General features: G+C 46.1%; 2 protein-coding genes across 3 annotated transcripts in view; both read right to left on the bottom strand.

The window, feature by feature from the left end:
• Nucleotides 1-26,618, bottom strand: part of LOC115481393 (trafficking kinesin-binding protein 1-like) — a 159,084-nt gene that overhangs the window by 130,444 nt on the left and 2,022 nt on the right. Inside the window, exon 2 of the mRNA XM_030220480.1 lies at nt 4,725-4,833. Within this exon, the coding sequence (XP_030076340.1) occupies nt 4,725-4,833 (109 nt within the window). The remainder of the gene's footprint in view (nt 1-4,724; nt 4,834-26,618) is intronic.
• JUP (junction plakoglobin) overlaps nt 24,416-26,618 on the bottom strand; it is an 86,003-nt gene continuing 83,800 nt past the window's right edge. For both annotated transcript variants that reach the window (XM_030221990.1, XM_030221992.1), the window contains exon 15: nt 24,416-25,599. The gene's annotated coding sequence lies outside the window, so the exon portion shown is untranslated. The remainder of the gene's footprint in view (nt 25,600-26,618) is intronic.

Here is a 26,618-nt window from a genome sequence, read left to right on the forward strand (position 1 = left end):
CTCTCCTCCCCTCCATCCATGTTCATCTCACTTCCTCTCTCTTCCCGCCCCTCTATCCATGTCCAGCATTTCAGCTCTCTTCCCTCCATCCGTGTCCAGAATTTCTCGTCTCCCCTAAATCCATGTGCATCTCCTCCTCTGTCTTCCCTCTCCTCCATCCATGTACAGCATTTCTCCTCTCCCCTTCCCTCCATCCATGTTCATCTCACTTCCTCTCTCTTTCCTCCTCTCCATCCATGTCCAGCATTTCAACTCTCTCCCCTCCCTACCATCCATGTGCATCTCCTTCCCTCTCCTCCATCCAAGTCCAGCATTTCTCCTTTCTCCCTTCCCCTACACCCGTGTGTATCTCCTTCCTCTGTCTTTCCTTCCCTCCAACATTTCTCTTCCCTGCCCTCCACTCCATCCATGTGCATCTCCTTCCTGTCTTCCCTCTCCTCCATCCATGTCCAGCATTTCTCCTGCCCTCCCCTCCATCAGTCCATGTCCCGTAACTCTCCTCTCCCCCGTCCTTCCATCCATGTCCAGGGTAAACATCTACAAAACAGATGACGATGTGATTCCACGTACCCCAATGAAAGAGTTTAATTCTACTTCCATTTAATTTTAATATATTCCATCGTCTTTATAAACACCAGGCTTCCCAAGGCAGATTACAACCAGTTAAGATGAACCCATCAGGAAACAGAATATTCTCACTGACATCTGGCCATCTGAATTGTATAGAATCACAGTGAAGAAAAATGAGCACGAACTACAGAATTTATAATTGTTGTTTCTACTAGCTACAATAATTTTTGAAGTTGTTTTAGTGATATTCAATTATGTTTTTTCTCCTCCACCTTATAAGGCACTGCCTATCCAACAAAAACAATGTTAGACTTGTTACAGATGCATCGACAATAAAGAACGACAATGTGGATGCAGCAGCTCACAGGTTTGCTTGCTGTGTTTTGAGTGAACGGCGACGGCTGCGCGGGGGAGTGGAAACAGAGATTAATCAAATGTCTTCCTTACTTACAGTGGACTAGATAGGCTCACTTCCACCCCACTCTCTATTTACCAAGTCACAGCGGCGAACCGGCGGGCGGCGGCAGTAAAGGCAGCAAGCAGGCAGGCTCGCCTCCATCCTTCGCTTCCCTGCCCTCTCAGCGTCCCGCCCTCGCGGAAAGGAAATGACATCAGAGGAAGGCGGGACGCTGAGAGGGCAGGGAAGCGAAGGACGGAGGCGAGCCTGCCTGCTTGCTGCCTTTACTACCGCCGCCCGCCGGTTTGCCACTGCGACTTTGGTAAATAGAATATTTTGCAGGGGGCAGAATGGAATGTAGGGGAGCTGCCAGCCCTCAGAAAAAAAGGTGCCAGTACACTGTACCAGCACGTACCAGCACAAAAAAAAGCACTGCTTACCCCTGATACAGACGGCTGCCGAAACGTGGCTGCGTTGGGATGTATGATTATCTGTTTTATGATTTTTAATAATAAACTAGAAATTGCCACCATATTACTTTACGTTGTCTGCCCTCATTCAGACTCGTATACTTCAAATAAGCCACATCATAAGACAACCCTGCTACACTGATATCTCACCGCTACCAGTTACACCAGACTTGAGGCCTCACATCTTTGTAAGTCTCTGTCGATTGTGGAAGTCCCAGTGTGATTTGTAGATTCTTCAGATGAGTGTCCAGCACAATCATTCAATTCACCCTTGATGCTTGGGTGCATAAAAGAGGATGACCAGCAGGAAAAAGGAGGTGATAGTGCCATTGTATAAGTGTCTGGTGAAGCCCCATTTGGAGTACTGCGTGCAGTTCTGGAGACTGCACCTACAAAAAAAATATAACCAGGATGGAGTCGGTCCAGAGGGCGGCTACAAAATTAGTAAGCGATCTTGAACCCAAAAAATATAGGGACAGACTTATGAACCTCAACATGTATACACTGGAAGAGAGGGGAGACATGACAGAGATGTTCAAATGTCTCAAGAGCGTTAATGGACAGGAAGTGAGCCTTTTTCAACTGAAGGAAAGCTCTGGAATGAGAGGGCATACGATGAAGTTAAGAGGGAATAGGCTTAGGAGTAATCTAAGAAAGTATTATTTCACGGAAAGGGTGGTGGAGGCATGGAATGGCCTCCCGGTGGAGGTTGTGGAGTTGAGGACTGTCAGAATTTAAAAAGGCATGGCATAAGCATGTGGGATCACTTAGGAAAAGGAAGAGTTAGGGGTTACAGAGGATGGGCAGACTGGATGGGCCATATGGCCTTTATCTGCCGTCATGTTTCTATGTTTCTCAGATTTGTATTTCATTCCCAAGGAGTTGTTAGTACTTAAGTTTAACAGGAATGAAGCGTGAACCATAAGCCTGCTGAGAGGGCCTCAACAGCCCTAAAATCTTGCACCTTTTAACCCTGGTAAGCTTTCAAAAGTTACTGTGCCACCTCCCTGCCCTCACCGAGTTGTTCCAAGGCTCCACAGAAATGTACTAAAATGTTCAGGAGAGGTGACCTTGGGATGGGACAGAACTACCAAACGCCTGCTGGGAGGGGGAGGAAAAATACCTAGTCAACAGCTTACAAGGAAACTTTCAAAAACTCTTGTAGCTGGTTCCTTCACCAGAAGGCTCATTTTCTTATTTCTGTTACTCTTTTTGCTCTCCACCAACTTCTCTTCCCTGATGTTACTCCACAGTCTATCACCTTTCAGCCTCTTTATCAAGAGAACAGGAATGAAATCCAGATTGTTTGAGGAAGAGAAAGGGAGAGTCCTGATTACAGGTCCAAGCTTGTCTTCCCACCCACAGACTTGAAACACCTTCCAGAAAAGTTCAGGGAGGGAGGAGTCTAGGGGAAAGTGCCTTCCAAATTCTGCCTATATTTAGGTGGAATTCAATACAATGCTTCTTTCCTAGCCAGCCAGTTCACACCCAGTGGAAAGGAAACTAATCCCCAAGATCTGCTTTAAATATGGCCACAAGCTCGGGGGGGGGGGGGGGGGGGGTTACGGTTTGAAGCTGACTTTCTATCACAGACTTTATCTAGGTTCCTCAGCAGGAGCAAAGTCAGGGAAAGCAGCAGGTAAACTGCCTCAATCCAGTCAAGGAAAGAAAAATGGCAGGTGAAAAGATTTACAGAGTAAGTCTAAAAATATCAGAGGCATTCCTGCTCAGTGATGATGAATGGTGAGATCTGATAGCTTCTGAAGAGGGGGAGGGGGATGGGTTGGTAGATGGGAGAGGATTGGGTTGGTTTCTAAAGACGTTGGTTGTGGGTAGGGTTCCCTTATGGCTCCAAGAAAAGGACACACTGATCCAGTCCGGGTTTTGCTTCCATTGAAAGCAATGGAAGTAAAACCCAGACTGGCTCAATCTGTCCTCCTTTTTCTGGAGCCATATGGTAACCCTAGCAGGGTGGAATACGATAATGGGGGGAGAGGGTTGGATGGGGGAGGGGAGGGAGAAAAATGGATAAAACTTTGATGATGGAAGGATGCTATATGTTTACTGTTTTACTGAGTAAAGTTGGTAATTTACAATACTGTTTACTCAACTTTCTGGTTTTGTTTGACATGTTGATTCATCAATAAAATTGTTGAAACATAAAAATATCAGAGGTGTTTAACAACTTTAATTCAGATGGGTCTCACAAAATCCTTGCAATATAATATTGCCCCCAGTGTCATGTTCTCAGTCAAGGCTGGTGTTAGGGTTGGCAAAGAGGGTAACTGCCTTGGGCCCCCATTCCACAGAGGGCCCCCAAACCTGCCTCAAGCTGAACAAGACACAGCCTGCAGGTGGGCTATGGGGGCCCCCTCTCCATTTTCTGCCCTGGGCCCCTGAATGTCTAACACACCTGTTCTTAGGGGTAGTTTTAAAGCAGAAAAGCAAATGTGTGCCATCCTGGCACTGGTTGAGTTCGGTGAAAGCGTGTAACAGGGGCATCAGTGCTGCCACTCATCCTCCTTAATGCTCTGATTTGAAAGCCATAAAATACCCCCCTTTCCCAACTCCAGATTCACAATTAAGCCACCTGCAGAGCCAACAGCATAAACACAGATGAAGCATTAACTCTGCTTTATGGAGTAAGACGTAAGGATAATCCCCCAGAGTCTACATATGGTGACAGAAGTCGCATGCACAAATCAGTTCACAGCTTAATTGATTAATGAGCCAATCAGCACCAATAATTGGCTGCTAACCAATTAGCATTAATTGGCCTTAATTGGGCATTACACGCACCTATAACGATGTGCATGTAACTCCTATGGCGCATAATTTCAAGGGGGCGTTTCAAGGGCGTGCCCATGAGTTATGTGCATTTTTTACAATATGACCAGTCCATGGCTGATTTAGGCACAGCAGCACAGACGCCTGTTTTCCGCAGGCATTTAGGCGTGGATCAGGCACTATTCTATTAAGTGCAGATACAGTTGTTTTTTTTTGCACGATTTACTGAATCTAGTCAATGTGTATAAAAACCCTTGCGTGAAAGAGATAAAGCAACAGCTAGAACTGATCTTTTTCCCTTCAACCCAGTGGGTGCCGGGTGCCCTCCTCCTCCCGGGCACTCCAAGGACAGGCAGCAGCTGATGCCCTTGGGTACGGAGAAAACCCTGTGTGTGTATATATAAGACAAACTAGGTTCCCTAATCTTGCCAGCAGAACATGCTACCCTTCCTGTCCACCACAGCTGATGCTGTATAAAGGAAAGTAATTTAAGGACTCACGAGTGCACCACGATCTGCGGCTCAGGCCAGGTTTACAGTTCCAACTTGCAAAAACGCTCTCATGGACGAGCTGGGCGACCGCGGTGCCTACTGGGAGCCGTAGTCCGAGCTGTCCATGCAGACACGTGCAGACCGGCGAGCAAGACTACAATATCCAGAAGTCTCTGCACCAGCGGCGCACCTGTGTCGGCGGGGGAGGAGACTGAGAGGGCAGAGCGGTCACGAAGGTTCCCTTTTCTTGGGTTGGATCAGAGCTGTTCAGGGTTAGGTTTCGGGATTTTTTTTTTTTTGGGGGGGGGGGGGGGGGGGTTCTGGATGAGTTGAGGGGAAGGTTCCTGTTTCATGTTGCTGAGTACTAGAGCAGCCGTATGCCTGTTGCCCTTAGTAGGGGTTTACATTGTACTGCAAGGTTTCACAGGGCAAATGAGATGGTTCTTGGAAGTCGGCAGCACGTTTAACATGCTATGCAATGCAAAAATTTGGGAAGGGCCCTAAAACCCACTTGCTTCAGGTAGACTTCGATGTCCTCCTATAGGGCTCAGGGCAGTTGCCCTCTTTGCACACCCCCCTCCACTTGTGTCCGATTTTTATTGGGGGTCACGTGCATCTTTTTTTTTTTTTTCCCTTCACTGTGCTGTTGAATTTATTTTCCTCATTTTCAAATAGATACATTTTTAACTCATAAAAGGCCCTTCTCCTTAAATAATATTTTGCAAAGATAAAACAAGTGCTTACAACCATGGAGCTGATATTTATTTATTTTAAGCATTTATAGTCTGCTTTTATCCTCTAATGTATATTATGCTTTAGTGGCCTTTCTTTTGAAGGTGGGAGGGGAAACAGTTCCACTACTGAGGGGCTGTGCCATGTCTGGAATAGATACCCACTTTCTAGCAACGGTTGTTGGGTTGTGATTTCAGAAGTGGGTTCGATTCCCACTGCATCTTCTTGTGAGGCTGGGCAAGTCACTTAACCCTCTATTGGCCCAGGTACAAATAAGTACCTGTATATACTATGTAAACCACTTTGAATGTAGTTGCAAAAACCACAGAAAGGCGGTATATCAAGTCCCATACCCTTTCCCCTATGTTGCCTGGATCTTTGTTTATGGGGCTACAGTATTCCAGAAAGAAAAGGGAACGAAGTTGTATGTAACAAGTTGACAGTTTGTGGATACTGCCACCAGATGGCAGCACGGGCACAACCGTTCAAGCCATACTATAGTTTCACTTGATTTTAGGCTAGCTCTCCCCCCCCCCCCCCCCCTTATTCTATAACATTGTATGCACAATGCTTAGCACCCACAATAAGCAGCTTTTAGAATTCCTACAGTTATGTGCCTAAGTTGACAAATTGTTAACTGGCATTATCAATTAGTGATAGGTACTAATTTGAAGTTAACAGGTAACCTGCACTTGGGCCCCGGTGCTGAAAATTCTGGCACTATAGCAAACAGCGCACTACTACTACTACTTGACATTTCTAAAGCGCTACCAGGGTTACGCAGCGCTGTACAATTTAACATAGAAGGACAGTCCCTGCTCAAGGAGCTACACCATCTGATGCTGAAAGCTAATGGAATTCAAATTATATGCACGCTGTGAAACCGAAGGTAAGGAGAAGGAATGTGCCTAGTGCATGCACACAAGTTTCACGGTAAGCGTAGTTCTTGTGCACATGCCCAGGCAAACCCTGAAGGGAAGCGCATGTCGGCGCCATTCTTCTGCACTTTAAATAAAAGCTTTTCAATTTTTTTCCCAAATGGAAAGGTTTGTATTTAAGCACAGAAAACAGGCGCCAGTGTGTGCTTTCACTTTCAGGTTTGCTGAGACTCGCACTTATTTGTTTCTCAGCCTCGCAGGGCCGGTCTTAGCAATTGCGGGGCCCTGTGCAGACCAGGTCAGTGGGCCCGCCAGCGCCCACCACCAAAAGCCATAATGTATCAATTTAAAAGGAGGTTTAGAGCTCTCGGAACCCCACCTCACCCCATACCTTGATATTCATCTACCACGTTTCAATAGAGAGCGGCAGACAGCGGCAGCAATTTTCATATCCCATCAGCTGCCGAGCCCAGAGCCTCCTCGCTGCTGCATCCCGCCCTTGCGGAAGCAGGAAGTGACATCAAAAGGGGGCGTGGCACAGCAGCGAGGAAGCTCTGGGCTTGGCTGCTGACAGCCAAGAAAATTGTTGCCGCTGTCCGATGCTCTCTACTGAAATGAGGATGCACGTTAAGGTACAGAGCAGGCAGGTGTTCCAAGATAGGACAGATGTGCCAGAGATGTGGGGCCCCTAGGAGCGCAAGGCCCTGTGCGACCGCCCTTATTGCCCCTTCCTTAGACCGGCCCTGTGCACAGGCTTCTTTGCATTTGTGAAACAAATGAAAACCAGCCAATATTAAACAAAATCACTCTTCGAACCCCCCCACACACACACACAAAAAAATGCTAGCTCCGAGCCACCGTTAGGTTTTCAGCAGTAAGAGCAGGGTTTGTTTGTGCGCTGAGCATTGTGAAGGAATAGCCAATGACCTCATTATGATCCATTTGACTGCATATAAACACAGTTTGTGGCCACCTTTGGCGCACATGTTTTCTGTACTAAAGCCCTCCGAATATGCAGATAAATGTCAGCGCTAGTCCAGTGCTAATCATCTCTAACACCAGTGTTACGTTCTGAGCATTAGCCCCTGAGTCTGTATTCTGTAGCCTTACCATGCATTTTCTATAGCATGCAACTGCAAGAAGAGTGTGGATGGGGGGGGGGGGGGGGGCATGGGCAGGTCAGGGGTGTGTCCAGCACTTACACATACTCGGCTGTGAAATTTAGCCACAGAGTAAGCGGCTGTGCGCCTCACTGCTGCCTTACACTACTATTCTCTAACAGCAGTAACACACATAATTGCTGATATAGAATTCACGCTTAGTGTGTACTACTACTACTACTACTACTATTTAGCATTTCTATAGCGCTACAAGGCATACGCAGCGCTGCACAAACATAGAAGAAAGACAGTCCCTGCTCAAAGAGCTTACAATCTAATAGACAAAAAATAAATAAAGTAAGCAAATCAAATCAATTAATGTGTACAGGAAGGAGGAGAGGAGGGTAGGTGGAGGCGAGTGGTTACAAGTGGTTACGAGTCAAAAGCAATGTTAAAGAGGTGGGCTTTCAGTCTAGATTTAAAGGTGGCCAAGGATGGGGCAAGACGTAGGGGCTCAGGAAGTTTATTCCAGGCGTAGGGTGCAGCGAGACAGAAGGCGCGAAGTCTGGAGTTGGCAGTAGTGGAGAAGGGAACAGATAAGAAGGATTTATCCATGGAGCGGAGTGCACGGGAAGGGGTGTAGGGAAGGACAAGTGTGGAGAGATACTGGGGAGCAGCAGAGTGAGTACATTTATAGGTTAGTAGAAGAAGTTTGAACAGGATGCGAAAACGGATAGGGAGCCAGTGAAGGGTCTTGAGGAGAGGGGTAGTATGAGTAAAGCGACCCTGGCTGAAGCAAACCTATGTAGGAAAAGCTTGATGCATATGTTAGTTTGTATTTTAGTCCTTTGCAGCTGGAGAAATGGAGATTTAGGAATGTGCGTGCTGATCTTTTAGTATTCCTGGGTGGCAAGTCTATGAGGCCTGACATGCAAACCGGGGCATCACCGTAAATGATTTTATGAACCAAGGTGCAGACCTTGAACGTAATACGTTCTTTGAGTGGAAGCCAACGCAGTTTTTCTCTTAGGGGTCTGGCACTCTCGTATTTTGTCTTACCAAATATGAGTCTGGCTACAGTATTTTAGGCTGTTTGAAGCTTCATTATAATTTGTTCTTTACAACCAGGATAGAGTGCATTGCAGTAATCTATGGGACTTAGTACTATTGATTGTACTAGGCTTCGAAATATTTCTCTTGGGAAGAAAGGTTTAATTCTTTTGAGCTTCCACATTGAATGGAACATTTTCTTTTTTGTATTCTTCACATGGCTTTCGAGTGTCATATTGCGGTCAATTGTGACTCCAAGAATCTTCAGGCTATCTGAGATGGGAAGAATGAAGTTTGGTAAGCTTATAGTGGTGGGTTTATTCGTGTTATATTGTGATGAGAGGATGAGACAAGAAATGCATCTGCCCATGAGTTCATAATATGAAAGTTGTGGTTGTAGCATCCCATCACCTATCCTTAGGCAACAGGTACTGAATTCCCTCCTTTGTGTGCCCTCCAAAAGTTTAATCCCCACCCCCCCAAAAAAAAAAGAACTTGAACCACTGAAAGCCCCGTTATCTCATGTCTAGTGCCAAGGACAAAATTCCACTGGTGTGGATAAGACATATTCCAAGTGGACCCGCTTTTTGGCCCAGCATTTCAGCCGCTACAGACTTATGCAAATGAGGCCCCACAGTGACGCTGTGCCCTTTTACAAAGCAGCAGTAGTGCTACAGCACGCCAAATCGACACTACTGCCCAGTTAGCACACCCACCCGGCGATAATTTTGAAGTTGGCGCATGCCGTTTCCTGTGGTAGAAAATATTTTTCTATTTTCTACCGCGGGGGGGGGGGGGGGGGGTGTTCCCAGTGGTAATCGGCAGCACGGCCACATTGGCGCATGCTGCATGAGTACTGCACGTGAGCCCTTAGTGGTAGGTCAGTGGGTCACGATAAGGGCTCAGGCAGTAAATAATTGTGCGCTAATTTTAAGTTTAGTGAATGGTCATTTATTGCCCCCATTCAAAAAAAAAAAAGCCTTTTTTGCCAGTCACGGTAAAAAAAATGGCCCAGCGTGTACCAAAACATGCACCCACACTACCGCAGGCCACATTTTACCCCAGCTTAGTAAAAGGACTCATAGTCCCACATCCCTCTGCCTCTTCCACAGGCTGATCCTAATTCCTTGCTGCTTTGGCGGTCTTTTCTGACCATGGTTTTCGCGTTCACAGGACTGAGGGAATCACTCTTATATGAGAGCTTGCTTCACAGTTAGTAGCATGAATGCATTGCTGTTCCCTGTTAGTGGTGGATCTGTAATTCCTTTATAAAGAATTGTGACCCCCCCCCCCCCCCCCCCCCCGATGCAGCCATATAGTCGCCGAAAGACAGCCCGTGTCGGGTCTTTCCAATGGAGAATTTCCCATTGTTCTGTTCCTGAAAGTTCTATTTGTGCTTTTTGTTCTGTTTTGCCTAATTCCAAGGTAGCAAGCACCCTTTTTTTTTTTGTGGGGGGGGGGGGGGGGATTAGAAGACAGCAAGCAGAAAAGAGACTTGTCATTTGGCTAAGAAGGGCTTAAAGCACATGAAAGCACCTCTAGCCAACCAGACATGTCCTGAGGCAACAGCAAAGAATCCAGAGCTTCAAAGTTACCCAGTTCCAGCAGGGAGGCTTTAGGCCGTTTCTGGCAACCCTATACTGGTGCATTATGGGACCTGCAGCACTGATTTCAATGGGTAGAATTAGGGACTACAAATCCCGCACTGCTTTGGGATAGAAGTTCAAAACCAGGACTGCTCAAAATTTCTCCACCCTGAAACTGTATAACTTGGCAACTCTAAGACTCTCTTCTCTGATTCTTCTCTTCCAGGGACAGGTTTTAGCTAGTATGCATGCTATAAGAATCTCTAGTAGTACTGCTACTTAATATTTGATGCCAAAGAAATTTTCTCACTGGCAAACTGTACATCTGCGCTCAGGAATGAATCACAGGGAGGCTTACACATGGCTTTGCACTAGGCTGGTTCTGCTGCCCTCAGGCTGCCAGTCTTTGGTTTGAAAGTTGTGAAGAAGAGAGCCATTGATGCCCCTTTACAGTGTAAGTTTGAAGCTAGGCTATGGGTAGGGCCCCCCCAGTGTAAGGACTAGGGCACAGGGAGTTGGAGCTCTACGAAAACCTTTAATCGTGCATGCCCAGCTCTCCTGGAGGCCCTAACCCATCAGTGTTCCTGGCTGCTCAACACTGAGGCCAGTACGAAGGGCATGCAATAGCTTGCTAGTTTCTTCTGGCACACAGACTATGGCAGTGGTTCCCAAACCTGATCCTGGAGGCACCCCAGTCAGTCAGGGTTTTGGGATATCCACCATGAATATTCATGAAAGAGATTTGCATGCAGTGGAGACAGTGCATGCAAATCGTTCTCATGAATATTTATGGTGGATATCCCAAAACCCTGACTGGCTGGGGTGCCTCTGGGACCAGGTTTAGGACCCACTGGACTATGGAATTGCATAGCTCATAAGCGTGAGATTGACCCTTCACAGAAGAGGAAACAGCATCATAAAATGCCCTCCTTCCAGACCGTCACGAGGGCTGAGCCACCACGAAGGCAGGAACCGGAGGGGGGGGGGGGGAGAGGATTTAAATTAGCTGCCCATTAACTTCTGTCACCCCTAGCATCTTGGCATTCTTTGTTCACCTGATGACAGCGATAGAAATCCAAATCCCACAGAGAAACTAATGTAACAAAGCTTTAATAAGACAAGTAATTTTTTGTACATATGGAGTGCTCATAATTCATTTGAAGGACCTTCTCAGAGCACTTGGATCTTCTGACTTATGCTTTGTTGTACAATCATTGCCTCACCTTTTTTTTTTTTTTTAAATCTTTTTTCCATACAATACGTGCTCAAACTTGAAAATGTTGACGTAAAGTAAAACTTAAATAACAAAAGGTGGTATGATGATTGTACAATAACGGAGGCAGAAGAGCCAAGTTGGTCTGTGGAGGTCCTTCAAATGACTTATGAGCACTCCATATATGTAAATAAATTACTCTTTTTATTACAGCTTTGTTACATTAGTTTCTCTGTGGGATTTAGATTGCTATCGATCGTGATTGATTTTCCCTGCAGAGTGGACACTTTTTCTTCTCGTGTTAAATTGGATTCACTTAATGGAAGCACTAGCCCTGGAGGAAGTACTAAAAGATGTGTCTCTACCACCCAGCACTATTTACCACTGAGAGGTAAGGGTGAAATGGTGCAATTCAGTAAAAGAGCAGTCACCTCTGTGGCAGGAAGGGAAGACTGGGTGCTCACTTTAGCTTTAGATTAGAGTCCTCAGCACACACCAAGCCAGTCAGGTTTTCAGGATACCCACAATGAATATGCATGAGAAGTTTGGATGGAAATCTCTCTCATTCATATTCATTATGGGTCTCCTGAAAAAGAGTGGCTAGGTGTGTTCTGAGGATGGGGTTTGAGAACACCTGCTCTTCAGCTGTACTCACCCAGATAATTTCACCCTCCAAACTTTGAATTAGAATTGGGAGCCAGGTCCACCACCACCATCGGTGCAAGTAAATTTAGCAAGTTAGCACTGAATGTTGTGTAAAACTGCCTCAGAATTGGCTTTCACTAGCCCCTTTTTAGTGGTGGTTTATGGTGCAGCCTCTTAAAAGCTGTTGCAGCCTAGAGCAATGATTTTCTTTGGTGCAGGGGTTCTCAGTGCAGTCCTTGGACCATACCAGCCACTCAGGTTTTCAAGTCATCCACACTGAATATGCACGAGATTGATTTGCATTCAAAGGAGGTAGGGCATGCAAGTCTCTGTAATGCATATTCATTGTGGATGCCCTGAAATTCAGCCAGACTTGGTGTGTTTCTAAAGATGGGGCCGAGAAGCCCTGCGTCACTGGAACGAGACAGCTCGTGGTGAGTGCAAGTGCTCTAGGCCAGTGTTTCCGAAGTCAGTCGTGGAGTACCCCCTTGTCAGTCAGGTTTTCAGGATATCTACAATGAATATGCATGAAAGATTTGGATACAATGGAGGCAATGTATGCAAATTGAGCTCATGCATATTCATTGTGGATATCCTGAAAACCTGACTGGCAAGGGGGTACTCCAGGACTGACTTAGGAAACACAGCCCTAGGCTAGTGCTTCTCAGCCTGCTCCCAAAGGTACAGCTAGCTGGTAATTTTAAGGCTCACCACAATGAATATGCGTTGCAGGAAATTACAGACCGGTAAGCCTGATGTTAGTGCCGGGTAAAATAGTGGAAACTATTATAAAGAATAATATTACGGAACACATAAACATTGTTTAATGGGACAGAAGCGGCATGGGTTCAGCCAAGGGAAGTCTTGCCTCACCAATTTGCTTCATTTCTTTGAAGGTGTGAATAAAGGTGAGCCCGTTGATGTAGTGTATCCAGATTTCGGAAAGCTTTCCATAAAGTTCCTCATGAGACTCCTAAGAAAATTAAAGTCATGGGATAGGAGGCAGTGTTCTGGTGTGGATTAGGCATTGGTTATTGGACAGAAAACAGGGTAGGGTTAAATGGTAATTTCTATCAATGGAGGAGGGTGAATAGATTGTAAGCTCTTTGAACAGGGACTGTCTTTCTTCTATGTTTGTGCAGCACTGCATACGCTTTGTAGCGCTATAGAAATGCTAAATAGTAGTAGTAACAGTGGAGTGCCACAGGGATCAGTACTGGGACCGGTGCTATTTAACATATTTATAAATGATATGGAAATCGGAATGAGGTGATTAAATGTGCAGATGACAGAACAATTCAGGGTTGCTAAAACACATGCGGACTGTGAAATATTGCAGGAAGACTTTAGGAAACTGGAAGACTGGGCCAACAACTGGAAGATAAAATTTAATGTGGGCAAATGCAAAGTGATGCACACTGGGAAGAATAATCCAAATCATAGTTACCTTTTGTGAGGATCCACCTTGGGGCTCAGCACCCAAGAAAAAGACCTTGATCTCATTGTAGACAATATGGAAATTATCTGTTTAGTGTGCAGTAGCAGCCAAAAAAGCAAATAAGATGCTAGGAATTATTAGGAAAGAAATTCAAAATAAGACCAAGAATTAAAAAAAAAAAAGGTAGGAGTAAGACCAGGCTGATAATCTGAGGAACTGGGTTTGATTCCCACTACAGCTCATTGTGACCGTACGCAAGTCACTTAACTCACCATTAAGATTATGAGCCCACTACTGGTCAAGTACCTGCCTATAAGATATGTAAACCAGTTGCCTCTACCACAGAAAGGCAGTTTGTCAAATCTTGTTACTCTTTACCACTAAAGATGCAGGTACACTGATCTTCAGCAGCAAAAAAAACCATCCTCAGCAGACACCTCCACCATTAAAGCCCAGTGTCCAAGTGAAAGCTGCGCCTTCCAAACCAAGGTCACATGTCACTGAAGTACCTTTTTCCCACTGCTTTAAGACTGCAGTTTCAGTCATGTCATGTGCGCATTGTTAGAGGTTAGGGAGGTCATAGTGGGAACAGTTACATGTGCATAAGGTCATCATTTACACATGTACATAGCCAGGGATAGAGATCAACCGACTGATTTAGGCAGACTGAAAAAGTTATGTGTGCATTTCCATTTTTACAGTGGGAATACAGGTATCTCACAGTATTAGAGTTGGTTTTTGAGCATGCTCAAGGCACACATGAGTTTCATGAAAGTACTGTTGGGGCAGGGATTTAACATAAATATATTTATTTATAGACCCTAGGAAATCCCAAACATAATAGTGTATATAATTTAAAAAAATGATTATAGAAACAAAATCATTTAGACAGGAGGAAAGAAATTGTTTAAACCTTTTTTTTTTTTTTAAAGAAATGTAGACAACAGTTATTTATTCTAAAAGCTTTCCTCTGCCGTCCATTTTTTTTTTTTTTACTTCTAGAAGAAAGGAGTAATTTTTCTAAATGCTCACAACAATCTTTACTGAAGCCAATTATAGAGGAAAAGGATCTCAGAAACCCACAGAATTGAAATCTTGTTCTGTCTGTATAAAGGGTTCAAATATCTTTCATCGATCCTAAAAAAAAAAAAAACCCAAAACCTCTGTTAACTTATAATTGCAAGTTATTATTTTTTTTTTTAAACTTATATACTTAATTTTCTTTTCCATAATTCACAATTCCTCAGATTAAAATTATACAGCAACCTAGGTATGGTCCTTTAAACTCCAGCCGGCACTTCTTGAAAGACTGCATGTTGGAAAGAGAACCAGCAGCGAGCACAATAAGTCCAATTTTTAATATTAATTTTTAGGCTTTTATATAACTTTAATGGTTTGACTTTATCCTCAGTTGTTTCGTGTTGCAGAGGGCTGCATGGATTATAGAGCCTGCAAGAACCCTGAAGAAAGCCACTTTTAGCGGTGAAACGGCTCCCATTGGAGATTTAAGATAAGCGGCGGCTTTAAGGGATTGTGAATTATGGAAAAGAAAATTAAGTAAATAAGTTTAAGAAAAAAAATAAAGTTGAAATTATATGTTAAAAATAGAGGGTTAAAAAAAATAAAAAAAGAATGTATGAAAGATATTTGAACCCTTCATGGAGGCAGAAAGTGATTTCAGTTGATCTGTGGGGTGCTGAGATCCTTTTCCTCTGTAAATTGGCTTCAGTAAAGATCTTTTGTTGTATTGTTGTGTTTAGTCTTTACATATCTCTGTGTTGATTGACGTAAATTTCCTTAAGCCTAAGGCACCATGTTCTATTTTTGGCTTCAAAAAAGTAAAAAAGCACCTTTTGAGACTTGGTTAAATGTTTTGTTTTTTTTAAGTCAGGTCTCTTTATACAAGTGAAAGCTGCTGAGTGATGTCACTTTATTCTTTCCAACTTCCATTAGGGAGTTGAGAATCTGACTAGAGAAAAAAAACTCTCCAAAAATTTAAGGGATTAGGGTGAAACTTAACACGAGGGAAAACTAGTAAAAAGATACAAATCTGAAAACGGGCCAGTTTGGACTGGGGTCACTAAAGCAATGGAGCCTCCCCACAAAAAAAAAAAAAAAAAAGGCTTGTACATTTCTATGGGAGGAGTGCCAGCATTTGTAGCATAGAATCTTAAGAGAGAGATGGAGCAGTTACAGACCAGGACAATAAATACAGACCACCGTAGAAACTGCCCTGTCTCCAACTACTGTCCCTGCAATTGCCACACTACTCCTAAACTGTTCCCATACCCTAAAACTGTCCCACTCCAAAATGTACCCCCACCTTTCTTAGCACCCTGTATACCGACCCACCTCAAAAACTAGCAACAGCCACAAACTACCCCTGGTAATGTCCCACCACCCCACATGGTCCAATCTAACCCCTCCACCTCATAAGCGGCCCCTAACAACACAGAACACCGATACACACACACATATACACAAACACATGCAGATCCCACAGATGCACAAGCAGGAAATGTTAATAATTCCCCATTTTATTTCATTTTCTGAAAGCTACTACTACTTAACATTTCTAGAGCGCTACTAGGGTTACGCAGCGCTGTACAAATTAACAAAGAAGGACGGTCCCTGCTCAAAGGAGCTTACAATCTAAAAGAACAAAATGTCAAGTTGGGGCAGTCTAGATTTCCTGAGTAGAGGTGTAGTGGTTAGGTGTCGAAGGCGACGCTGAAGAGGTGGGCTTTGAGCAATGATTTGAAGATGGGCAGGGAGGGGTCCTGGCATATGGGCTCAGGGAGTTTGTTCCAAGCATGGGGTGAGGCGAGGCAGAAAGGGCGGAGCCTGGAGTTGGCGGTGGTGGAGAAGGGTACTGAAAGGAGGGATTTGTCTTGAGAACGGAGGTTACGGGTAGGAACGTAAGGGGAGATGAGGGTAGAGAGGTAAGGAGGGGCTGCAGATCGAGTGCATTTGTAGGTAGTACTGTACATCAGTAATCAGACAGTTTTATTGGTTCCTTTGTGTATTGCTAACTAACATCTGTTGCTGAAACTCTGCAGATAGTTGGGGGCCTCTGCAGAAAGGGTTTCAGCACTGGTGTTAACTCACATGCAAAATTAAAATAAAGGCAGCTTTGCCCACATGACTACCGCAGGAAAAATAATGCCAGGGTCCAGGGCAACATAGAAGGGTTGATTGAAAGGAGTGGGTGTCTACCAGCACCTCTTCTCCCCCCCCCCCCCACCCCCCTCCACAACCTGACCACTCTGCCTCAGATACTTGCCATCAGCTCCCCTGGTGGTCTAGTGTCCCCCCCTTGTGCAGTTCAAAACGACTGCCCTGGTCTAGTGATCTCCCTCCGCCCCCCCCCCGATCCAAACTCCTTTCATCAAACAAAAAGAATTAAATCCCTAGGGCCCTCATGATCCAAAGCCCTGCGCTGTTCCAAACAGCCCTCTAAAAATAGTGCTGGAACAGCGCAGGGCTTTTCTGCATCAATGATCAGAGATAATGCATGCAAATTTAAGCAGCGCAATTATCTTTGATCAAGGGGTAGAAGTGCGGGAGAATTGTACCTGAGCATGCGCTCAGCACAATTCTCCCGCACTTGTTTGACAGGTCTGGGCTGTCAAAAGCCCAAACCTGTCAAACACAGGGGCTGGAAGTCCATGGGACCACCAAGCCCTGACTACCCCTGCCCCGAGCAAGGCAAAATGGGGGCTGGAGGTCCAGCGGACCTCCGGTCCCCCCGACGATCTCCCCCCCCCCCCCCAAGTTCAGGGAGGGCTGGAGATCCAGTGGGTCTCCAGCCCCCCAACCCCCCAGAAAATATGAAGTGGCCGCCGCTGGCCAAACCCTCTCCCACCCAGCGAGCCATGGGGGGGGGGGGCTGGAGGTCCACCCCAACTCCTCCCCCACGTTGTTGTACCAATCCCTGATGGTCCAGCGTGAGTAGGAGTAGTGACAACCCCCCTCCCGGCCCCCCTGCCCTCTCTCACCCTCCCACCCAGCGAGCGAAGCCACCTTAACGCCCCCCCCCCCCCAACGTCATACGAATTCCTGGTGGTCCAGCGTGAGTCGAAGTAGTGACAACCCCCCCCCACCTTTAGTTGGAGGAGGGACGCAGCCTGCCTCCCTCCTCTTCCAGTGGACAGCGCAAAATGGCTGCGCCCAGCCCCGCCCATTGCATCCTGGGATGCACTGGGCGGGGCTACAGACCATGTAAGGGAGCGATTCCCTTACATGGTTTGTATCCCCACCCAGCGTATCCCAGGATGCAATGGGCGGGGCTGGGCGCCACCGTTTTGCGGTGTCGTCCACTGGAAGAGGAGGGACGCAGGCTGTGTCCCTCCTCCAACTAAAGGTAGGGGAGGCCGGGAGGGGGGTTGTCACTACTTCGACTCACGCTGGACCCCCAGGGATTCGTATGATGCTTGGGGGGGGGGGGGGGAGTTGGGGTGGCTTCGCTCGCTGGGTGGGAGGATGGTTGTCACTACTCCTACTCACGCTGGACCACCAGGGATTGGTACAACTCTGGGGGGGGGGGGAAGGGAGTTGGGGTGGACCTCCAGCCCTCCCCCCCCCCGTCGCTCACTGGGTGGGAGAGGGTTTGGCCGCCAGCGGCGGCCACTTGACATTTTCTGGGGGTTTGGGGGGGCTGGAGACCCACCAGATCTCCAGCCCTCCCTGATCATGGGGGGGGTGGGATCGTTGAGGGGACCAGAGGTCCACCAGACCTCCAGCCCCCTGTTCGCATTTGCTTTGGGGGGGGGGGGAACGGGGGCCTGCCAGCATGCAACTGCATGCTGGACAGGGCTCTCAATTCCTCCCCAATGATCGGCGCAAACCCTAACGCCAGCTTGGAGCTGGCGTAGAGTTTGCGCGGCCAGCGACCCAATCTTTGGCACGCTGGACGCTGATCATTGGGGATGAATGCGTTAAGCGCTGATTAGCATGCATTAGCAAGCTACTTGCGCTAAGAGCCCGCGAGTGAGTTGTTTCAGGCGCTCGAGGGCTCTGATCATGGGTCGGCAGCAAACTCCGGTGCTAGTATGGCATTAACAGCCTTTAGCGCCGGAGTTTGCTTTTGATCATGAGGGCCTAGATGCACACAACACTATACGCGTTATATGCAGATACTTTCGCTGTCCCTAGTGGGCTCACAGTCTAAGGGAAATGTGAGTGTGTGTGTATGGGTAGAGGAGGAGGGCCCAGTCTACACAGGATGGTATACAGGAGGGAGATGCAGCGCTTTGTTTTTTTGTTGTGTTTTTTTTGTCATCCTTCCTGTTAATCACTCACAGCAACAGCTGACGTTTATCAATGATATGTGCATTATTGTCGCAATTTTAACATGGCAGTAATTTGCATGCTCATTGATTATAACATGCCACCGTATTTTTTTTGTGCAGTATTTTGAAGCAGAGCTGTGGTTCTACTGCATCTCCCCCTTTGTGCCCACATGTTTGGGGGACCCTGTGAGGCATGCTCAGGAGACCGTCTGGCCTTTTCAGAACTTGAAGGACAGAAAAAATTGTCCACACATATCACCTGAGTTTAAAATGTCTGAAGTTCTCTAGTCTCCCCCCCCCCCCCCCCCCATGTGAGTAAGTGAGGGAGTCTGCTCTGCCTGCTTCCATTGTAACTCGCAGCAAAGACTGCAGCTCTAGTCACAGGAAGGGAGGCGGTGACCTGGGGGAAGTGCACCCAGAGAAAATCTATTGGAGCACCTGAACCAGTCTTGGAGTTGGAACGCACTGAGAGACTACTGGAGCACCGGCTCCACTGCTGCTTTTTCCACTCTGCAAGTACAATATACACACACTTACTCTAAACTACCTTGTCAGTGCCAAAAGATTAATCTGGAATGGTTTGAGCCTTTAAAAATGATTGAATCTGATCTAAAAATAAATTCCCTTTTATTTTTTTTTGCATTCTTGCAGGTACGGGCTGGAATGGAATGGGTCTTTCTGTGGTTTTTGTAACTACATAGTAACATAGTAAGTGACGGCAAAAAAAGACCTGTACGGTCTATCCAGTCTGCCCAACAATGTTTTGGTTTCTGCCAGAATCCCCAACCAAAAGCGCCACCCACTCTCTGCCCCCAACCAAAAACATTGCCCTTCCACTCCTGCCCTGGTTAGGTCACGTGGCCTAACCAGGGCAGGAGTGATACCCAGTCACCTCTTCTTCATCCCCAATCTCCTTTGCACCTGCTATCTCCGCCATCAAAATGGCGACTGAGATCTTCCACTGCAGTCTTACGAGACTGCCACTAAAGGTCGTGGCAGCTATTTTGAGATACATTCAAAGCAACACTTTACATATACATACAGGTACTTATTTGTACCTGGGGCAATGGAGGGTTAAGTGACTTGCCCAGAGTCACAAGGAGCTCCAGTGGGAATCAAACCCAGTTCCCCATGATCAAAGTCCAATGCACTCCTTCAGGCAGATCTTAGTGGGTACAAGTAGGGTGGGACAGGCAGGGATGGGTGAAAGTTTTGTCCCATGCAACTCTCTACCCCTCCAAAAAAAACCACCATAATACATTTCTATGGGAGAAGCAGTTCAAACAGCTGCAGTAACCATACACTGATTCAATGTAACTTTGTGATTAAGGAATTGCATCTTTCAAACTTAATTTCCCTCATCTATCTTAATCACAGATGCACAGAAAGCATGTAACACACATGTAGACACATATAAACTATAGAACCCTCACATCCGCTTAACCACACCCCCTCCAAACACACACCCACCCATATGCATTTACATGCTGAGGGGATGAAAAGAATTCCACGAGCCATGCTCTGCATGTTTTCCCCTCGTTTCTACATATAGGTTTTGGGGTTTTTTGTTTTTTTTTTTTTCAAAATTGCTGCACCCACTGTAAATGCAAGCAAACACAAATGGAGATGCTGGCATTTTAATATATATATTTTACAAAAAGCTCAGTAGAGCCTTTTGTAATACATCAGGGAACTGTGAACATGCTGACCTGAACACTCCATTTCCCAAGTCCCTATGCAAAATGGGGCGCAGGTTTGAAAGGCAGTCTTCCTTTCGCTCCATTTTTCAGGGCGTTTCTAACACACTACAAAATCAGTTACCAACATCCTATGCGCTGTTTGTCTGTCTGCTGTGACATACTACTTTGTGCTTTGACGACTTTTGTTGCATCATCACATCAGTTATAGATGCCATTACCTTTTATGTCCTAGCATCGCTTTACTACCATCACTGTCTGTGAGAAACTTGACTCCTGAGGCAGGTGCTATAGGCACCAAAACGCAGCACTGCGTCGAGTCTATTTTCATTGTTTTAATAAACCCACTGTTTGGATGTACATTCGGTCTGCCCCCTGCTTTTCCTTTTGCATTCAGAAAGAAGCTCTCCAGAGGCGCTTGCAATACTGGCCCCAGTTGGTGCTGTGACACTTGTACTTCCCTATCCCCTCTCTCCCCTGTTCAGAGTGTAGGAGGAGAGGGCTGGGGGAAGGCAACCAGAGAGGAACAAATTCAAAGAGAAACATTTTTTTTTTTTACATGGTGGAAAACTCAAAACAGCAAGAAGCCAACACAATCCATTCTAACTGGAACCATCCAAAAGAAGGTTGTGCAGTACACCAAAGGGTCCTGTTTACTAAGCCACAGGGCCGGTCTTAGGCCGAGGCGACCACATAGGGCCTCGCGCTTAAGGGGGCCCTGCGCGGTGCGCGCCTCAGTCAGCCTCCTCCGCTCCATCCCGGCATTCGCGGTATTTAAATTTACCTGGCTCCAGCCTCCGACGTCGCAGCAGCTGCGCAGCGTCAGTGAAAGCGCTGCCTGACATCTCTAACCTTCCCTTCGCTCATTCGTTCCCTCAGTGTCCCGCCCTCGAGGAAATGACATCAGAAGAAGGCGGGGCACTGAGGGAACGAACGAGCCAAGGGAAGGCTGGTGGAGAGACGTCAGACAGCGCTTTCACTGACGCTGTGCAGCTGCAACAGAGGTACATTTAAATATTACTTGAAAAATTGAAACAACAGAGAAGAGGGTGGGCAGGTGTAGATGGGAGCGGGAGGGATGGGGAGAGTTAATCGATGGACATGGATGGGAGGGCAGGGTCCAGGGAGAGAGGAGAATTGCTGGATATGGATAGATGGAGGAGGGAAGGGGAGAGAGGTACAAGGATGGACATGGATGGGAGGACAGGGGAGAGAGGAACAAGGATGGACATGGATGGGAGGGCAGGGCCCAGGGAGAGAGAATTAATTGCTGGACATGGAGGGGAGGGAGGAGAATTGCTGGATATGGATAGATGGAGGAGGGAAGTGGAGAGAGGAGCATCGATGGACAAGGATGGACATTGATGGGATGGCAGGGCCCAGGGAGAGAGGATTAATTGCTGGACATGGAGGTGAGGGAGGAGAATTGCTGGATATGGATAGATGGAGGAGGGAAGGGGAGAGAGGAGCATCGATGGACAAGGATGGACATGGATGGGAGGGCACGGTCCAGGGAGAGAGGAGAAATTGCTGGACATGGAGGGCAGGAGAGAGAGGAGAAATGTTGGGCAGGAATGGAGGGAAGGAAAGACAAAGGAAGTAGATGCACATGGATGGAGGGGAAGGGAGAGAGGAGTAATGCTGGACATGGATGTAGGGGAGGGGAGGAAAGTAGATGCACATGGATGGAGGGGAGTGAGGAGAAATGCTGGATATGGATGGAGGGATAATTGCTGAATTTAAGGGTTGGATCGGAATACTTTGAAGGCAGATGCTGAAACTGGAGAAAGGATAGGGTCAGGGCTACAGATGGTAGACAGGACACATAAGGACACAGGAGGATGCGGACATGGTGAGAGAAAAAATATCAAATGGAAAGAAGACACTGCATAAAACAGAAGACACTGGGCCCAAAGCTAATAGAAAAACTAAATGCTCAGACAGCAAAGGTAGAAAACATTTTTTTATTCAGAATTTATTAATTGGAATATGTCAGCTTTTGGAAATGTGCATCTGTGATATTTTGCATGCAAGTTTCAATTTTTCTAGTATTGCTGCATGCTGAGTCTGACTTCTTGAGGTAACTTTCCAGTTCAGTATTTTGCCTTCATATCTGTTGTGTCATGTGTTTTTCATGTGTGATCAATGTGCAGTATTCTGCTAGCATGTAGTATTTGAAGCCCTTTTTGGGGGGGTTTTTTTTTCCACGAGGTAGTGTATTGGTGTTTTAGAGCCTGGTGTAATTACAATTCTGCCTTTCCACGCATAAGGTTGTAGCTCGTCCTGTCCTTGGAATTAGTGCTGTTATGGTTTGTAAGGTTATGAGTGTGTTTTTGCACAAGTTTGTGTATAATGTTTTGCAGTGGAGAGATTGTGTGTCTGCACCTCTGACCCCCCGGGGTTATGAGAATTGGAACTACTAATTGTAGTGGACTTGAACTGAATAATTTCTGGGGGGGGGGGGGGGGGGGGGTTCATTATAGCATTGTGCTTATTATTTCAATCAGTCAGTTTTTCTGTACAAGTTTAGCTTCATTTGTCGTTATTTGAAATTTCATAAATAAAACATTTTCTAAAAATTGAATAATCTTATCAATGGGGTGCAGCTGGGGTGGGGGCGGGGCTAGGATGGGGACCCACCAAATTGGTCTGCACAGGGCCCCACACTTGCTAAGACCGGCCCTGCTAAGCCGTGTTAGCGTCTTTAACGCACATTAACCGTGTATGTGCCCACAATATCCCTATAGGCGCCTACATAGTTAGTGCGCGTGCTAATTGTAGGTGTGTTAAAAATGCCCACGTGCCTTAGTAAACAGGACCCCAAGATTATTAGGTGCTCTGATAGTGGCAAAGTAGTCAGGGCAGTTAACTGTTTTATTGTAGAAGGCTTAATTTTGATAAGCAGTTTATAAGAGCCGATAGTGGGAGGCGGGGCTGGAGGTTGGGAGGCGGGGATAGTGCTGGGCAGACTTATACGGTCTGTGCCAGAGCCGGTGGTGGAAGGCGGGGCTGGTGGTTGGGAGGCGGGGATGGTGCTGGGCAGACTTATATGGTCTGTGCCAGAGCCGGTGGTGGGAGGCGAGGATAGTGCTGGGCAGACTTATACGGTCTGTGCTCTGAAGAGCACAGGTACAAATCAAAGTAGGGTATACACAAAAAGTAGCACACATGAGTTGTCTTGTTGGGCAGACTGGATGGACCGTGCAGGTCTTTTTTCTGTTGTCATCTACTATGTTACTATGTAAAAAAATAAATACAAATACATGGTGCTTTTGCTGCCCCATTTTGTTTTGGGGGTCACGTTCTCAGACTGGCTTAAAAGGGTGACATGAGTCCCAGCCCAGCATGCAGAGTGTTGCCTCCTCCCCATCCCCCATGACAGCCCATACTATCAGAGATGTGGAATGGCAGCACCTTACCCTCTTCTTGGCCTTTTTCAGTATGGGGGGGGGGGGGGGGGGCAGGGGAGCACAGTATTCAGAGCTACTTCCCCCCACACATCCGAATTTGGTTATTCCATGTGTGCTGATTAGGCACGCAAAACTTGCTACACCGGAGAACATGACCCATTACAGCCAGCACCCTCGCAGGAAGGGGAGAGCAGAGACGGACTGATCATATGGGCAACTGGGCAGTGCCCCAGAGCCCCAGGCAACGGAGGGGGGGCCCAGTACCACATGCCTAACATCCCCCCTCTCCCTTCCATGACTGGAATGCCCCCTCTCTCTCCCCCTCACATCTCCAAACTCCCCCTTTCCTCCATGCAGGCAGGGACACCAGCAGCTACACTGGCTGTCTTCTGCTGACATCGGAACTTCCCTCTGCCATGGCCCCGCCCCCTCCTAACATAACTTCCTTCTTCCACAAGGCTGCAGCAGAGGGAAGCTCCGGCGTCAGCTGACAACCTAAAGGAAAAGGTCTGTGGCACTGAAGGCAGGGGAGAGGGAGCAGCAGGACTGGGGGGGGAGGGGGGGGTGTCTAATGAGCCTCATTGCCCAGGGGCCCAGATCACTGTCAGTCCGCCCCAAATGGAGAGGCTTTATTATTATTGTAATAAAAAAGGGCTCAGATTCTTTGGTGTTTTATTTTATTTGCTTTGGTCTATACAAAAAAAAAACAAACAAAAATCTTACAAGTCGTCATAAAAATTTTGCACTTTCCAAACCACATTAAAAAACACCAATAGTCCCAATCTATCTTGGCATCTCATTCCAGTGGAAGAATTATTTGTACTAGCATCTGCTTTACAGCAAAAGAAAATGTGACGTGGAAAAAGAGGAGGAAGAGAGAAAAAGGGAAAAAAAGTCAGTCACCAGATTAGAAAAAATCAAAACACAAACAATAGATATTACGGATTAAAATGTGTCCAACTTGGTACAGGCATCTTCCCTAGCGAAAAAAAGTGTAATGAATTCTTCTAAAATAAAGGTCCTTGGTCCCTAGTCCAGAGGGGAAATAAAATAAAACAAACAAAAAAAAAACTTTCCTTCTGGAAATGACCAAATACCACCTAGTCATAAAACAGCTTTCTCTCTCTCTCTCTCTCTCTCTATATATATATATATATATATATATAAAAGGGGGTTACCTAATATTCGGCTTTTGAACATTTTGCAGTGGGCAGACTAATCTTGCCGCAGTCTGCAAATAGTAACCATTTGGCTGGAAAAAACCAGCATCTGGTGAAGGAGAGAGGCATAGGGGATGTGCCCTCCAAGACCTGGAGCATCCATATAAACCAGGTGGAACAAGGTGGGTGAGTGGCATGAAATTCTGGCCTCTCCTGTGTAATTCATTTTGTTGTGTTTTAATAGTAACTTTAAAAAAAGCACAAACTTAAAACAAATTTAAAAAGCAAAAGTGTGATTGCACCATTTTAAAATATACATATTAAGAAAGGAAATGTATAACCTAAAAAAGGATTTTATCATGCAGACGAGAGCTTTTCAAGGCTTCAGAATGACTAGAGTATTGTCAGAGAGATAACGGAGGTAAAGTGACCATAAAACACAATCCCCAGGCAGCAAAGGGCTTTGCATTTGACCCACAGCAAAACAAACAAGTTTATAAAATGTAAAATAAAGTTTCTAATATATAAAATCTCTTGTGGGTAGGAAAAGGATAAAATCTAAAATGGGGGGGGGGGGGGGGAGAACACGTTCGGCTTAGGCACTTCTGTCTCCCGCCTCTTGTCCGCGCAGCACCCCCACCCCTCAGGGGGTCCTGGTGGATTTTCTCGGTCTGCGTCCAGCACCTGAAGGGAGACAGGAATATGGCGTTAGTGTGCAGTGATGAACTGGACATCAGACAACCCGTTCTGTAAAGCTGAGCTTATCTGGTCCTAGACTTCACCCCCAGACGAATCTTTTATTATTATTCAAATCTGTTTATTGATAATTGAAAGGAACCATACAAGCATAAAAATTCAACATTTTAGTATTATTAATACAATCGTCTCCATTCAGAGCTAGTTCAAACAGTCAAACAAGTTCTTCCATGTATCTATACCCTTACCCCCCTCCCTCCCATCCCTACTATAAAGTGTTATATCAACGTGTTTTTGAAAACAAAGCCAGTTATAGATATCCAAGACTCTTAATAACTCCCCTAAGCAACTATTGACAAGTAAAATAATATGTGTCCTCAAAAACAAGTCATCATCCAGAAATTAACATACATCAGTAGTGCCAGTCTCAGCTTATGCCATTAGTGTGCTGTCTATTTATTATCAATGATGGAGTAGAGGTCTCCTCCTCCTTATGTTCTTCCAATTGCTTCTTCTTGAAAATCCCCTGTTTCCCACCCCCCTCCCTTTCCCTCCCCAACAAGAAGTTTCCCATACTCTCAGGGAACCTATATCACCATCTAGTGTTACTGATTATGTCATGCAGGAATGTGGGGGTCTCCCAGTCGATTAAGAATAAAACTGCGGGCTCTAGGTGCAAGAATATGTATATAGCTCTTCCAGGTAAGATATAATTCTTTTTGTCTTTTGAATCTCAAGGAAACGTCTCGCAATTCCATCAGCAACACGGCATGGAATCTATTGCGCCATTGCCAATACGTGGGTGGTTCTGGCTTAACCCAATTGACCAGTATGCATTTTTTGCCTATTAAACATGCTTTATAAATCAATAGATTGTAATGGCCAGCCCCAGTCCCCAACACAGCGTCGTCCCCCATGGAGAACATGTGTTTATGTAACAAAAATCCCCAAAATCTAAATATCCTGGTCCAGAACTGTTGAATTCTCTGGCATTCCCACAGGGCGTG

This window comes from Microcaecilia unicolor, chromosome 12 (genome assembly GCF_901765095.1).
Source record: "Microcaecilia unicolor chromosome 12, aMicUni1.1, whole genome shotgun sequence".
Taxonomy (NCBI): domain Eukaryota; kingdom Metazoa; phylum Chordata; class Amphibia; order Gymnophiona; family Siphonopidae; genus Microcaecilia; species Microcaecilia unicolor.